Genomic DNA, 16,588 nt, shown 5'->3' on the forward strand with positions numbered 1-16,588 from the left:
GGAGAAAGTTGGGGAGGAAAGATATGTTGAGGAAGGGAGAGAGAGGAGGGAAGGAGAGAAGTGGAGAGAAAGTTGGGGAGGGAGGAAAGGTGGAGTGAGGGAAGGAGGGGAAGGAGGGAGAACAGACCAACAGATGGGCGAAGAATTTGTAACATTTTTCCCTCCTCACGATTAGTTTAGTTCCCGCTTTGTACGAGGCGACTAAGGGAAGAGAAAACGGGTAATTAAACGAAGAAAAAGAATGTCATAGAAGGAATAGGACATGAGGAAGAAGAAGAAGAAGAAGAAGAAGAAGAAGAAGAAGGAGGAGGAGGAGGAGGAGGAGGAGGAAGAGTTGTGAACAGTTGATGTATGTATGTGAACCGACCGATCAACCGACCATCCATTCCTTCATTCATATACAAGACTTATAGGGAATGGAAGGAATGGGGATGGGAGGGGAAGGGGGGGCAGTGGGGGAGGGGGGGGGGAGAAGGAAGGAAGGAAGGGAAGGGAGAAAAAAGGAATAAAAGAAAAGAAAATCACGTAAGAAAAAAATATACATTGGGAAGACTGCATTTAAGATCATCATCATCTCCGTTGTCTGTGATTTTCGTGTTCTTGGTCATTAGGATTCGTTGGGTGACTCGCATAATTGTAGTGGAGGAGGAGGAGGAGGAGTAGGAGGAGGAAGAGGAGGAGGAGGAGGAGGAGGAGGAGGAGGAGGAGGAGGAAGAGGAGGAGGAGGAGGAAGAGAAGGTTTAGCTGTTGTAGAATTGGTAATATATAACAAAAATCTTGACGTGGTTGTGGTGGTAGTGTGTTTGTAGTAGTAATAGTGGTAGTGGTAGTAGTTGTGGTGGTGGTGGTGGTGGTGTGTTTGTAGTAGTAGTTTGGTGGTGGTGGTGGTGGTGGTGATTATAGTAGTGGTGATTATGGTGGTGGTGGTGGTGTAGATAAAACAGCTGACGGATTGGTAATATTGTGGTGTGTTGATAGTGGTGGTAGTAATAGTAGTAGTAGTAGTAGTAGTAGTAGTAGCAGTAACATAATAACGTAAGGAAGGAAGGTAACGTAAAGGAAGGAAGAAAGGAAAGAAAGAAAAAAAGGATGGAAGGAAGGAAGGAAGGAAAGAAGGACGGGAAGGAAGGTATATGAATGGAAGGAAGGAAACGTAAGGGAGGTAAGGTAACGTATGGAAAAGAACCCAAATATATGACAGCTTAAGTACAGCGTGCGGGTGACCCTGGAGGCGAAGGGTGCGTGGGGAAGCGACACTTGAGGCGACAGGGGGAGGCATGCGGTCCCTTCCCGTCTCATTAAGGGCGGAAAGCCAGGAAGCGTATGCACTTGAGGTAGACGGCGGCCGGGACAAGTAGGAAGGGGTCAGTTAGGGCAGGTAGAGGAAGAAAGAGAGGAGGTGGAGGAAGAAGAGGAAGGCGCTAGAGGAGAAAGTATAGGTACGAATGAGAAAGAGAAAGAACATAGTGCTGGGAAAGGGGTTTAGGGCAAAGTATAAGGGATTTGAAACCATAAACGACGGAAGAAAAGGATCAAGTGTAGAATATAGAGATCTTGAAACCATGGAAGGAAAGGGGACGCGATGGAAAGGAAAAAAAATTCAGTAGGAGTTAGTGAAGGGCGTTACGTGCAGAGTCTTAGAGGTTTAGGAAGCAAAAGGAGAAAGAAAAGTCTGAGAAACACAAGAAATGGGAATGGAAAATAGAACTCGAGCAAAAAGAAGGACGAGGAGGAGGAAGAAGAACAGACGGAGTTAGGAGTTAATGAAGAGTTTAAATGCAGAATACAAGAGATCTAGGAAGCAAAAGAGGAAAAGAAAACAAAGAAGAAGAAGTAGATTGAAAGAGATGGACGAGGAGGAGGAGGAAGAAGAGACGGAGTTAGGAGTTAATGAAGAGTTTAAATGCAGAATACAAGAGATCTAGGAAGCAAAAGAGGAAAAGAAAACAAAGAAGAAGTAGATTGAAAAAGAACGACGAGGAGGAGGAAGAAGAGACGGAGTTAGGAGTTAATGAAGAGTTTAAATGCAGAATACAAGAGATCTAGGAAGCAAAAGAGGAAAAGAAAACAAAGAAGAAGAAGTAGATTGAAAGAGAAGGACGAGGAGGAGGAGGAGGAGGAGGAAGAAGAGACGGAGTTAGAAGTTAATGAAGAGTTTAAATGCAGAATACAAGAGATCTAGCAAGCATAAGAGGAATAGGAAACAAGGAAGAAGAAGGAGAATGAAAAAGGAGAAGTAAGAGGAGGCATAAGTTAACATAGTGGCAAAGATCAACATAAAACCAACTAAAACTCACACACATCACACCCGTTGACAGCCGTAAGTGAGACAGATCAGCAAGGAAAGATACGAGGGAGTAAGGCAAGGGGGGTAGTTACTTACACCTGCGGAGGATTGGATAATGGCAGGATAGGGAGTCTTTGCACCTGGCGGACCGTGGTAATGAGTTATGGGGGAGCGCGTTACCTGTGCACCTGAGAGAGAGAGAGAGAGAGAGAGAGAGAGAGAGAGAGAGAGAGAGAGAGAGAGAGAGAGAGAGAGAGAGAGAGAGAGAGAGAGAGAGAGAGAGAGAGAGAGAGAGAGAGAGAGAGAGAGAGAGAGAGAGAGAGAGAGAGAGAGAGAGAGAGAGAGAGAGAGAGAGAGAGAGAGAGAGAGAGAGAGAGAGAGAGAGAGAGAGAGAGAGAGAGAGAGAGAGAGAGAGAGAGAGAGAGAGAGAGAGAGAGATGGGGTTGAAGTAGCATTGTTTAGAGAAAGGAAAAGATAGTTAGAATAGAAGAAAGGAAGATTAGAATGAAAAGAGAAGGGAGAGAGAGAGAGAAGAGAAGAGAAGAGAACAGAACAGGAATATTTAAATCACCACCTTCACCACCACCATCCTCCTCCTCCTCCTCCTCCTCCTCCTCCTCCTCCTCCTTCTCCTCCTCCTCTTCCTCCTCCTCCTGAAGCATAGATCAAATCAGTAAAGCAGGTAGCCTTATTATAGGTAAAGAGCTTTCTGTTACCTCCTCCTCCTCTTCCTCTTCCTCCTCCTCCTCCTTTTCCTCCTCCTCCTCCTTTTCCTCCCCCTCCTCCCTTCCTTTCCTCATCCTTCGTCCTCTTCTGTATCTTTTTTTCTCTTATTCTCGTAAAAAATCTTGACCACTGTTTAAGTATTTGAGGAATTAATAAGTGGGTTTACCGTGAAGAAAGCCAATGTGTGTGTGTGTGTGTGTGTGTGTGTGTGTGTGTGTGTGTGTGTGTGTGTGTGTGTGTGTGTGTGTGTGTGTGTGTGTGTGTGTGTGTGTGTGTGTGTGTGTGTGTGTGTGTGTGTGTGTGTGTGTGTGTGTGTGTGTGTGTTTGCCTTGAGCTCTCCAGGCCTTTCAGCAACAGGTTTTCGTTTTGATAATTTTATATAAGTTCTCTTCTCCTTTTGTTCTGTTGTTCCTTCCTTGTTTTCTACTTTAATATTGTCAAGCTTCTCTTTTTTACTTCAGTCTTTCTTTTTCTATTTTCTTCTCGTATCGTTTCTTTGTTAACCTCTTCTTCTCCTCCTCGTGCATTCTCCAAGGCTTCCTTACACCTCCATGCCTCAATCCTTCCTTCATACCTTTATATAATCAAGTTCCTGTCTTTTTCTCTCTCCCTTCCCCTCCTTAATTTTTCCCTCGCTTCATTCCTGCCTGTCATCACTCCCTTCCCCCCTGCGGTGTGCCGGGTCGCCGATGGTCTGTGTCGAGCATGTCTCTGCATTAATGTGTGTGTTGCCTCGCTCGCCAAGTGCTTAATGAACCGCTGTTTGCCGTGAACCAGCCACCAGGAACTAGCCAGCGTCGGGACCCAGCCAGCAGCACCAGCAATCAGGCTCCTTGTCATCGCCGGCCCTCAGGGAACGCGTACCCCACACCCAGTGCCCGCTACCCGCCGCCACCTGCATTGTCCTCGTGTGTTCATACCTTCCCCGCGGCAGTCAGGGCTAGATGTCTCTTTTCTTTTGCGTCTCAGCGTCGTGGTGGAGCTGCGACGCGGCCGACAGCGGGGCATATAGGCGGTCAGGAGGCATTCTTGTATTTTTCCGTGTCTGACGTCTACTCGTGAGGGGACAAACAGTGGGATGGACGTCTTTTCTTCTCCTATCATCTGAGTCTTCGTGAGGCTGTGAGGTGGTCAGCAGCAGGGTGTAGAGGCAGTCAGATTGTATTCTTTCATTTTTCTGTGTCTGACGTCCGTTGGTGAGGGGACAAACAGTTGGGCGGACAGGCAGCCAAGTGTCTTTTCATCTCCTATCATCTTAGTCTTCGTGAGGCTGTGAGGTGGTCAGCAGCAGGGTGTAGAGGCAGTCAGGTTGTATTCTTTCATTTTTCTGTGTCTCACGTCCGTTGGAGAGGGGACAAACAGTGGGGCGGACAGGCAGCCAAGTGTCTTTTCATCTCCTATCATCTTAGTCTTCGTGAGGCTGTGAGGTGACCAAGAGTAGAATGAACAGGCAAGCATATCTTCTCTCCATCCTGACATATGTTCCCGGTTAGACATGTGAGACTCTGGGGGTGTAGAGTATTAGACAGGTTGTAAGCTCCCTCAACTCAGAACCCCCTTTAGGCAAGCTACTTGGGTACGAGGCTATATATAGAGTGTTGCGTTATCCCCCCTCGTCACGCGTTCTGATGCAAGGCTGTTGCTTCACGCGCCTCGCAGTCACGGTCAGAGTCGCTGGGTGGAGTGTTGTGTTACTTTTACTCCTGATGTATATATATATAGTTAGTGGCTCCTCCTCTCCTTCCCTCTCCCACCGTGAAGGCTGCGGTGGTATTTTGTCACACTGAGTATTGTATAATAGAACAAAAATACAGAGAAAAACACTTTAAGCACAATTTCAAGTGCACAAGATAACAAACACACATATTAAACTGGTGTAACTTCAATCTCCCACGCAAGCAACCTGAGGCGTGAAGGCTTGGAGGAGGAGAAGGTCGTGTCCGGCGTGTAGTGAAGAGCTCATAACGTTAATACAGGTGAAGATATAGGTAAAGAGAAACATTGAAGCACATCACTGAGATCATTTATTTAAGAGACGCATCACGGATCAGTTTTATACAGTATTGTTATTAGTGTTATTGAGAGGGACGAGAATAAGAGAAGGATATACAGAAGAACCCATAACGTTAATACAGGTAAAGTTATTGGTGAATAGAAGCTTACCAAAAATAACATTAGATTAAACCATTGAGATCATTTGCTTAAGAGAGAGATGTACTGAAGACCTCTTAACGTTAATACAGTTAAAGGTGTAGGTGAATAGAAGCTTACCAAAAATAACATTAGAGTAAAGCATTGCGATCATTTGCTTAAGAGAGAGGAGATGTACTGAAGACCTCATAATGTTAATACAGGTAAAGGTGTTGGTGAAGAAAAGCTTACCAAGAATAACATTGCAGTAAAGCATTGAGATCATTTATTTAAGAGGCTCAGCACGGAGAGTCTTATACCGTATTCCGCGCACGCGCCTCTCCATCACGGAGCTGCCACGAAAGAGTGCGGTATTTTCTTAACACCAATTCCTAGCACAATTCCGCCGCATACTCCGCTCCTCTTCGCCTTCAGTCCGCCGCGAAGAAGAAAAAGAATGTGTCAGGGCTCACCACGCTGACCACTCGCCCACCGCCTCCCCATAGCATAAATGAATGAACTTAGCTGTTTGGTAAAGTGGCTTGGACTAAAAATGACCACAATGTTAATATATCCTTTGCAACACTTGCCTCATGCACCGAACGAAGAAGAAAATCAAAACATAACAACATTGAGAGCCGCGCAAGCAGGAGATAGATGAATGAACTTGGTTGCTCCGTAGAACTATAAATGACCAATAACCACCAATAACACAAACCCCGGAAGAGAAGCGCTCGTCGAGGGTAAAAGCCTGTTACAAGGAACACATATTTAGTTTTTACTGATGATTTACCCTTCAACGCTGTTTCCCTGTCAGTCATCCCTTTGAACTAACACCGGTATCTACTTGTCCATATTTTTTCTCATTGCTAAGGTTTTCGTAATCGCTTAGCGCCTCCTTCTGCCCTCCCCGCAATAACCGGCTCATTGTATTAAGAAGACTCTTCCCCGCCGGTTCATCTCTCTAGACACTTCCCCAGGGCGGCTCAAGTCTCCCGAAACAGCCAGCCTCGACGCCGCCGGACCCTCTCTCGGCAGGAAGCACTCACTCAGCGAAACATGTAGTGCATAACACCTGGACAACGCAAGAAAACGGTGATAACAAAAACATGGGCTTGAATTGTTACATCCTCCTTCCATCCTTCCTTCCGTCCCTTCTTTCCCTCCTCGCCTCATCTTTTTGCCCTCTTTATCTTCCTGAGTCTCTCCTGTTGGTCTCCTTTTTTTCAATACGGAAACAAAGTAATGGGGGTTCCTCGCCTTACCGACATGGCGAACCCTCAGTTTGAAGGCCAATTTCTTGCTGTAATTGCGAAGAAAATTGCAACGTGGGGCGATGTGGAATAGGGAAGTGTTTACTCTCCCGCGGCAAATTGGGCAGCCAGTCATAAAGTGGGAGAGGAGGACGTGATTTAGCGGCTCTCGTAAAGCGACGCATATTTGGTTACCTGTGGTTTTATAGGGGCGAGAGGACGGTGGCTTTTTTCTGGGCCCTGTGTTTTTAAATCTACATACTGGCGGAGGTGGTGGTGGTGAGGGATGGGTGGGGAGGGGGAGGGAGCAGTTTGTGGTGGACGAGTGATGGTTTGTCTTAGCTTAGAGGAGTAGTGAGTGAGTTATGGTAGGGAGCGGGTTTGTTTAGGGTGGTGGGTAGGAGGGGGAGAGGGTGGAGTTGTAGTATTAGTGGTAGTGGTAGTGGTGGTGGTGATGGTGATTTGGGTAGATGGAAGTGTTGGTATGTGAGTTTTTTTGGTGTTAGATGATGTAGTTGACGTTAGGTTGAACACAACAACTACTACTACTACTACTACTACTACTACTACTACTACTACTACTACAACTACTACTGACCCCAAGTTAAGGCAAATACTAGACGGACATAAATCACTACACAGAATGAGATAGGAAATCAGAGTGAGAGAGAGAGAGAGAGAGGGAGAGGGAGAAAGGGAAATGTACCTATATATAAGGGTCATTGATAACCTATTCCCTTACACTTATAGGCAAAGGAAAGGACCTGTAGTGGATGGGTTCGGTCCGATAGGTTAAACTTATGACCAGGGACAGTATGGAGGTATCATGTTAGTAATGGCGATGTAGAAAGTAGATACTGAGGGCAATTGTGATAAGGGGTGACTGATAGTAATAGTAATAGTGATAGTAGTGGTAATATTAGTAATGGTGATGTAGGAAACAGATAATGAGGGTAATGGTGATTCGGATGGTGATACATGATGTGGTGACTGATAGTGGCGTTGATGTGTTGTGGTGTTGATTGCGTTCGGTGATTGCTGGCGTGATTGTGAATGATGGATGGAGGAGGTGGTGGTGGTGGTGATGCTCGTAGCGGCGGTGGTGATGGTGGTGATGGGTGGTGATTGTGTGCGATGGTGAGGGCGATGTTTATAGGCGGTAAGAGGCACATGCCGGTAACTCGATAGCCGGGAAAACAAAACTAATGCATGGAAAGCTCAGAGTAAGTTACGAGAGGCGGTTTGGGAGACGTGGCCTGAATTCTGCGCCTTATCTCTCCTCCTCCTTCTTCTTCTCCTCCTGTTGCTCCGTTCGTTAAATCACATAGTTGAAGTTTGTCTGTTAAGGCCTCGTGTGTGTGTGTGTGTGTGTGTGTGTGTGTGTGTGTGTGTGTGTGTGTGTGTGTGTGTGTGTGTGTGTGTGTGTGGCCTGAATGATGTAGCTTATCTCTCCTTCTTCTCCTTCTTCTTCCTTTTCTTTCTTCTACGGCTCCTGTTGGTCCGTTTTGCTGTAGATCCGTTCGTTAAAGCCTCGTCCTGAAGCTTGTATGTTAGGAGGTCTTTGTGTGTGTGTGTGTGTGTGTGTGTGTGTGTGTGTGTGTGTGTGTGTGTGTGTGTGTGTGTGTGTGGCCTGAATGATGTAGCTTACCTCTCCTTCTTCTTTCTCTTCTTTTTTTCTACACCTCCCATTGGTCCGCTTTTTGCTGTAGATTCGTTCGTTAAAGCCTGGTCTTGAAGCCTGATTGTTTGAGGCCTAATGTGGGTGTTTGTGGTTGTGGTCGAAGTTCCTGGGCTTTTCATGGACTGTATTGTGATCCCAGTGATACCTTTACACTCCCCCTGCGCCCACAACTGGAAAACCACCCATGAAAACCCGGCTAATTTTCTCTGTGGCCTTGGGAAACAGTCGTAATGGAAGGAAGCACTTGATACGTTTAAGAATATGGACCTGTATCGCTTGTGTGGTCTTCGTCTTCATGTTGTGGTGTGAACAAGGGCGAAGAGGTGGTGAGTTCGATGTTCTGCGTGGTGGTAGCTTCCCAGCCCCTCCTGTGTCCATAGCTCATGTTGGCTCGCTCTCTCTCTTGCACTCTCTCTTTCTCTGCCTCTCTTTCTGTGCTCTGAGTCTTCATCGGTTTGTTTTCCTCTACATTCTGTGCCTAATAACCCTTTCTGTCTTCTGTATTACACTTTCTCCATCCCCTTCTCCTCCTCCACCTTCTCCCTCTTTCTCTCTCCCTCTTAATTCTCTCTTCTTTCCTTCATTCCTCCCTCCCCTACTTTCTCCTCTCTCCCCCCGGCACCTCCACGTCCCTATTCTTCTTCCAACCTTCTCCTCCTTTTCTCTCCCTCTCCCTCCCTTTCTTCTCTCTCCTTCCTTCCCCTCTTCTCCCCTTCCCTCTCTCTCCCTACCTCTATTTCTCCTCCTCTTCCTCCTCTCTCCCTCACTTCCCTCTACACTCCCTTCTATCCAATTCCCTTTCATCTCCTTCCGTACCCTCCTCCTCCTCCTCCTCCTCCTCCTCCCCTATCCTGTTCCCTCCAACACCCAACATATGTTCTATAACTGGAGTTGTTTTCCTCTCTTGTATAAAACTCATTCAACCTCTCTGGCTACTTCCGCTGTGTGTGTGTGTGTGTGTGTGTGTGTGTGTGTGTGTGTGTGTGTGTGCGCGTGTAATAATTGCGTTTCTTTGTATATTGTTTTTTTTTGCTTTATTTTTGTTGTTTCTTTTTTATTTGCGTTTTAGTCTTGCGAAAAATCATAAAAAGGATAAAAAAAACACCCATTCATTTTACACACACACACACACACACACACACACACACACACACACACACACACACAGTCCCCCCTTCCCTCCCTCACACACACGGTCCCATCCATAACACGGCTCTCGGTGTTTGTCATCCCGTTTGTCATCCTGAGTGTTCCGCAAATCGTGTTTTCTCCTCACTAACTTTTTCCCTGAACAGTTTTTTGATCTTTGTGAGTCCGCTGAGGAAGGTTAATAATGGGGAGGAGGAAATACAACTGGATTTTTGTTTTAGACCTCAGCCTAATTTTGTGTGTGTGGGGGGGGCGGCTAAGAGTTGGAAGGGGTGCTGGTGAGGGTGGGGACGTAGGGGCTGGGATGGTGGCGGGGCGGCGTGAGTTGGGTGTGTGTGAAGGGGCGCGGCGTGCCCGGCAGTGGCCGTCGCCCGGGGTCAGTGGCCAGGCCGGGCAGGTCCGTCGTCCTGGCATTTTGTTAAGCAAATCGTCGACACATGCTTGGCTGCGGCGTAATATTTGCGAGGCGCCGCACCGTTATGTACTGAGGGCGCCGCTTATTGGTTCATGGTGGTCACGTGACGCTGCCATATGTTGTGCATGACTCTGCGCATGCGCAGGAGGCGATCTAATCTGACGGAGCTTAGGATGGCTTCGGAATCAAGTATTCTTGTGAATCAAGGCAAAGTCAGGCACGAAAGACTCTGTGAATGATAAATAATAAAGCGCCATCACAAGGGTGTCAGGGACCGCAGGACACGCGTCTGCCGCCCGCTGTTCCCGCGTGTCCCAAGCTTTTTGAAACGTCCGGTAATCGTGTGAAAACCTGCGGGCGCCGCGCCTCGCCGCCAGCCCGGAGTTCGTCGCCAAGCGCTGTGAGCGACGGCGCGGGGCCGCTCAGCCACCTCGGTGAAATCGAAAGTTTCGTAAAAGCTGATGTTTGCCAACACTCCAAACACCAACACTCCGGGCCCAGCCTGTTGTTATCGAGGCGGAGACTGACAGTAAGGAGGGGCTGTGTCAGCGAGTGTGTGCCTGGACTGATCATGGCCGCGGCGGCGCCCCACTGCTGCCGGCGCGGGCGAGGCAGCGGGCCGCCGAGGGCCACGGCACAGCGGCACCGGTGGTAGTGGCGAGGCGGTGGCGGCGGCCGCTGGTGGCGCGGGCCCGGATGTGTAGCTATGGAGGAGTATTTCTACCTGGAGGAGGCGGGCTACCCCGGCGTGGCCTTCCGGGGCGCCAAGCCAGACCTGGAGGTGGCTCTCCCCGGCCCTCGGTACGGGGTGGCCCCCCCTGCGGCGTCGGAGGCGGGAGGGGCCGAAGGGTACGAGCTGACGCTCCTCGAGTCGCCCAGCGTGTACGACGTGACCCAGTACCCGAGTTACCAGGGCGGCGGGGCTGACGGCGCGGCCTTCCCCGAGCCGCCCGCCTTCACGCCCAGCTACGTGCCGGCGGGTGGCTTCAACGCGGCAGTAGCGAGGTTTCCTGCGCCCCACTTCCCTCCGAAGGACCTCAACCTTAACTTGGAGCTGGAGCCTCCGGCGGTCAACCCCTTTAACGAGGTGGACAAAGTGCCGCCTCACAGGACGTACTTGAGGCCGCAGCGGCGCCGGCGCCACAAGCCGCTGGGGAAGGAGATCGTCAAGACACGGCGGGTGGCTGCCAACGCGAGGGAGCGGCGGCGCATGCACGGCCTCAACGACGCCTTCGACCGCCTGCGAGAGGTCATCCCGTGCCTGGGCAGCGACAGGAAGCTTTCCAAGTTCGAGACGCTGCAGATGGCGCAGACGTACATCGCGGCGCTGCAGGAGCTGCTCAGGTCCTCGGGGGCCTCGGCGTGACGGTGACGAGGCGTCTTGGTGCGTCCCGACGACCCGAACAGTCATCATGGAGGGAGTGGAGAGGTGACATTATCCGATTATATCTTAAGCTGTCCTCATTTGTCATTATCTGACCAACACTTCTCAGGACAATGCGCGCTGGACGGGAAGCTCACGGCGAGTCACTGCAAGTAATTTCTCTGCGGGTGTTATGAAGGGAATGTAATACCCGAATACACCCGAGTGATTACGGCGGACACTAATGGTTTAAGGTGCATTTGTTGAAGCTTTAATGTGTGGCGAGGAAGGGGGAAGGGAGACAGGGAGACAGGGAGGGGATCGCCAGGCGGTGAGGTGAGCGGAAGCTCCCTTTCGGCCATTACAATGCAAGAGTGTGTTCTTATGACATGTTTCCTCAGATAACCAAACGACCATATATAACGGAGCGTCTCTTTAGCGAATTATTATAGAGGGAAGAGCTCGGGGACCTCAATGAACATAGGCAATGTGTTCTCACTACATGTTCCCTCAGATAACCAGACAACTTACAGTACGAAGTGTCTCTTTAGTGAATCATTATGGAGAGAAGAGCTCGGTGGAGTAAATCCTGGCCCTGCAGACTCCCGAGCACCCGCCTCCCGCTGGCTCAGGTGGCAGCAAGGTGCATTTACGTCAGGCTGCAGAGGTGCTCCATCTTGTAACGAAGTGTAACAGCATAGACGTAAAGACAAAGTGTTACGCTGCCAACCTCCGTTTTCGTTATGGCAAGGTCTTTAAGAGGTGCCGCTCTCCGTTGTTTATCGTTATGTGTGTTGTGGTTTAAGTTTTTGTTATTGTTACATTGACGGCGAATGTAGGCGTGTGAGGCTACCTTACTTATACACTGGGTACGCTATGAGAGGCTGAGGGAGTGTTGGGAGGCGTATTCTTGAGGCAGAGTGAAGACTATAAAAAAGGTCGGTTCCAGGAGGGGCTGGCGGGCCTAATCCTTCAGGGGTGAACTCGCGGACTTGGTATCATTGCTTGGGTGACGGTACTGATTCAAAGAGGTAGCAGAGAGCAAAAGATAGTAGGCTATGTCACGGCAGGTTAGATCTAGTAAACGCAGAGACTGTCACCCAAGCAAGACGCCAAGTACGCGAGTCTACCCCTGAAGGATATGGCCCGCCAGGTCTCGTGCAACCGGCTATAGTGGTGGACGCTGCTACCTGATTCTTGCTGTGTGCTACCGAAGACTTTGCACCTGAGATAAAGGAGTTGATAAAGACCCTTCCCTTCCCTACCCATACACCGACACCTCCCTTCCTTTACAGACACATACATCTCCCCTTCCCTCCTCTACACCCCTTCCCCATTCCCTCTTACCCACCCACACCTCCCTTCTCTCTCTCTTTTTTTTCTCCACTCCGTCCAATCCCCATCCCTATTCCTCCTCCTCCAACCATCTCCTCTCCCTCCCACACCTCCCCCTCCACCTCCTCCTCCTCTCCCTTACGTTCCCCTCTTCTCCCTCCCTCTCCACCTACCCTCCACACCCCTTCCCCTCTCCACCTTCCACCTACACCTCTCCCTCGCTTCCCATCCCAACATAAAAAATAGTTACAAATACAATACTTGCCTCAAAATCGCTCTCCAGTGTGAAAATAAAATGTGTATATATATATGTAAGAGTTGCACTTCGATACGTCTCTCTCTATTTGTTTACCTATAGGGAAAAAGAAAATCGAGTATTGTACATGTATTTAAACTTATCTGTTAGTATTTATGTTATGTTTTTGGGTTATGTGAAGTATTTATTATTTGTTATGTTTATTTATGTATATATTTGATTATTTATACGTCTATTTATTTATTTATTTATTTATATGGGTATTTGTGTCGTGACCTCAAGTTCTTTATCAGACGCTGTTTCTTAAGTCTGTCATATTCAAGTCACTTTCAGAATAGCAGTTTAGCACAAACACTTACACACACACACAAGATCAGTCCCTTTCAGAACACTTGCACATACTCACACACACACACACACAACCGCAGACACTTTCAGATACCTATTTTTTACAGCCAAGGAAACAGTTCAAGGGCAAAATAAAAAAAATAAAAAATCAAGACAGGAAAGCCCACTAATTACTGCTCTAACATGGAATAACACGCATAACATCAGGCACTTCCAGAATACTGCTTTTACACACACACACACACACACACACACACACACACACACACACACACACACACACACACACACACACACACACACACACACACACACACACACACACACACACACACACACACACACACACACACACACACACACACACACACACACACACACACACACACACACACACACACACACACACACACACACACACACACACACACACACACACACACACACACACACACACACACACACACACACACACACACACACACACACACACACACACAGAAGCAGGTCCTTTTATATTACACTTAGACACAAAGCTACACACCCATTAATCATTTTCAGAATCATACCTTTATATACACAACATACACACACACACACACACACACACACACACACACACACACACACACACACACACACACACACACACACACACACACACACACACACACAAACACACACACACACACAAACACACGCACAAGCACCTCGTTTTATCACCCATCTAGCAGCATCCAAGCGTTCCATCTCCACCATCACGAGCAAGGCATCATCACTCAACCGCATCAACACCACAACACCACCGCAGCGTATCCAACACCTCCCATTCACCTCACCACCGGGAGAGAACACTAGCATCACTTTATCACCAGAACAGTCATCACCAACACGCAACACCGCCTTATATAAACCACCAATATGAGCACCACCACCACCACCACCACCACTACCACCACTCAACACCATTAGTATCCCTACTTCACACCACCACCACCTCCCAACACCAGACTCCTTAAAACATTCACTCTCAGAAACATCGAAGAATCAAAGCAGTTAAGGAAAGACTCAAGATTACCATAAGCTGTTAGGAGTGTTTAAATGACTTATCCTTATCTAATAGGAACATAGGAAACAGAGCACATATTCGGCTAGTTTAGGTTTATTTGTGCTAGGATAGGTTAGGTCAGGTTAGGTCAAGATATGTTTTCCCCAACTAATGCCCAAGGTGATCGGGTGCTTGGATAGGTTCAGTTAGATCAAAATAATGTTCTCAAACCCTCATCTCCTTCCTTCTGCCTTCGTCCGCACTATAAAACCTTTCTATTGTCGTGTCCTACTGTGGCTTTCAAGTCCTCAAGCATGGTTCGGAACTACACACGCCACGTGGGCTCTCTGTGATAAGCCAGCCGGGTTGTTATTTATTGTTATTAATCGTTGAGGAAGTGAAGGGCGAGAGAGAGAGAGAGAGAGAGAGAGAGAGAGGGAGAGGGAGAGGGAGAGGGCGGGGAAGGCACCTCTTACTAACTAGCCTGCCTGCACTCTCTCCCTCTCTCTCCCTCTCTCGCTCTTGCTATCTCGCTCGCTCGTTGGAATACTTATAATAAAAGAGATGAAGATTTATTACTGGTTTATTGATGCTTCCTGTGGCCGAAGGGAAGGAAGGAGGAAAGGAGAAAAAAAAGAAGAGAGGGAGAGAAGGAGGGAGGAAGGGAGAGGATGAAGAGGGCCGGAAGGAGAGAAAAAAAAAGATAATAAATTAAAATGTTACTGAGGAAAAGAGAAGGAGAAGGAAGGAAAAGGAGGAGGAAAAGAGTAGGATAAGGAATGCAGAAGATGAAGATGAACCACAAGGAAGAAATAAAAGAGGAAGGGAAAGAGAAAAAAATTATATAGATTAAAATGTTATTGAGGAAATGAAGAAGGGAGAGACAGGGGGAAGAGGAGGAGGAGGAGGAAGAGGAATGCTGAAAATAAAGATTAACCACAAGAAATAAATAAAAGAGGAATGGAAAGAATATATCACCATAAAAAGCCGAGGACGGAAGTGAGTGAAAGAGTGAGTGAGGGGAAGAGAGAGAGAGGATGAAAGGAAGAAAGTAAAAAAAGAAAAAAGCTACCGGAAGAATGAGATATTTCTGATCTTATCTTACCCTGCGGTCTGTAAGCTGTAAGTAAGCTCACTAACATTATAACGAGACGAGACGAGATGAGACAAGCCAAGGCAGCGAAGGATCCAAATATTACAACCTCAAACCACACATCTCACTCTCCCTTCCCTTCCCATACTCACAATTGCCTACAGGGATCGAACCAACGCCATACAATGAAGATCTCCACCCTGAGACCTCACCCAACCGTCCCATACATCCCCTATACAAGTACATCCTTTCAAACGACCCTAAGGAATTGCTGGGGTGGATGGACCTAAGATTAACGTGTCTCAATTAAAAGCCGCTCTTCATACCCTCGCCATCTCTTCCCACGGGCCCCGTGATCATGTATACGGTGCTCGTAGGCGGTTGAGGAAGCAGGGACAGGGCCGGGTGTAAGGGTGGAGTATCCCTTCTATCCACGCAAGGGTTTTCCGGTGTGCCCTTCAGCCCTTTAGCATCCAGGGAGCGACAGGAAGAAGGGAAGGAAGGGCCAAGTAAACGATGCTCTTCGGTGGTTAAGGAAACGGAACCATGGCCGAGTTTAAGGTGGAGTTCGATTCGCGGCGCTCTCAGGCTCGCAAGGGTTGGTTCTTCGGCGTGCCCTTCAGCCCTTTAGCACCCAGGGAGCGGCAGGAGGAAGGGGAAAGAAGGGCCAAGTATACGATGTTCTTAGGCGGTAAGGAAGCGGGGAAAGGGCCGAGTTTAGGATGGAGTCCGATCTCGCGGCGCTCTCAGGCTCGCAAGGGTTGGTTCTTCGGTGTGCCCTTCAGCCCTTTAGCGTCCAGGGAGCGGCAGGAGGAAGCGGAAGAAAGGACCAAGTATATGGAGTTCTTAGGCGGTTAATGGAAGCGGAACCATGGCCCAGTTTAAGGTGGAGTCCGATCTTGCGGTGCTCTCAGGCTCGCAAGGGCTTTCCGGCGTACCCTTCAGACCTTTAGCACCCGAGAAGCGGCAGGAAGTGGTTGGAAGGAAGGGCTGCATATTCGAGGCCCAGGAATGATTAATGAACAGGCTTGACGAGGCGTGATAGAGCTCGTCGTGGCGGCCTCTTAAATCAGCTGTCCGGGAGTGCAATCACGGGTAATACTCTGACTTTGAGGAGGATTTATGAATAAGGTAAGAGAGATCGGATCCATGCGCTTAACCATTCTCTCTCACTCGCTCTTTCTCTCTCTTACTGGTGTTCATGGTAGTCTATGAAATTCTTCTTTTTTTCTCTCTCTTCTTCCCTCTCTCTCTTTTTTTGTGGTGGTGTTCGTGATAGTGTTGTGTGTGCCTAGAATCGTGATAAATTGATGTCAGAAGAAAGGAATTAAGGTAGGAAGTAAGGGAGGAAGGAAGGAAAGAAAAAGAGAGTGCAGGGAGTAACCGAGGAAGCTTAGATTACTTTCTGAACCAAATGTGGAAAATAAAATGAGATAAAAACAGCCGCATCACTAATACTATAAGGAGAACAGGAGGTTAGTAAGAAAAAAGTTGGAGGTAGTAA

At 48.2% G+C, this 16,588-nt stretch overlaps 1 protein-coding gene across 1 annotated transcript; it reads left to right on the plus strand.

Annotated features, from left to right (window-relative positions):
• Window positions 1-9,522: 9,522 nt before the first annotated feature.
• LOC127000085 (neurogenic differentiation factor 2-like) lies at window positions 9,523-13,255 on the plus strand. Its single transcript, XM_050863508.1, has one exon. The coding sequence runs from the start codon at window positions 10,348-10,350 to the stop codon at window positions 11,005-11,007; it is 660 nt and encodes a 219-aa protein (XP_050719465.1). The 5' UTR covers window positions 9,523-10,347; the 3' UTR covers window positions 11,008-13,255.
• The last annotated feature ends 3,333 nt before the right edge of the window (window positions 13,256-16,588 follow it).

The sequence above is a fragment of the Eriocheir sinensis genome, chromosome 17 (genome assembly GCF_024679095.1).
Source record: "Eriocheir sinensis breed Jianghai 21 chromosome 17, ASM2467909v1, whole genome shotgun sequence".
NCBI classification, from domain to species: domain Eukaryota; kingdom Metazoa; phylum Arthropoda; class Malacostraca; order Decapoda; family Varunidae; genus Eriocheir; species Eriocheir sinensis.

Bases quoted from the DNA above. Each gene is read 5' to 3' on its own strand.
- LOC127000085 (XM_050863508.1), top strand. From the start codon at position 10,348: ATGGAGGAGTATTTCTACCTGGAGGAGGCGGGCTACCCCGGCGTGGCC.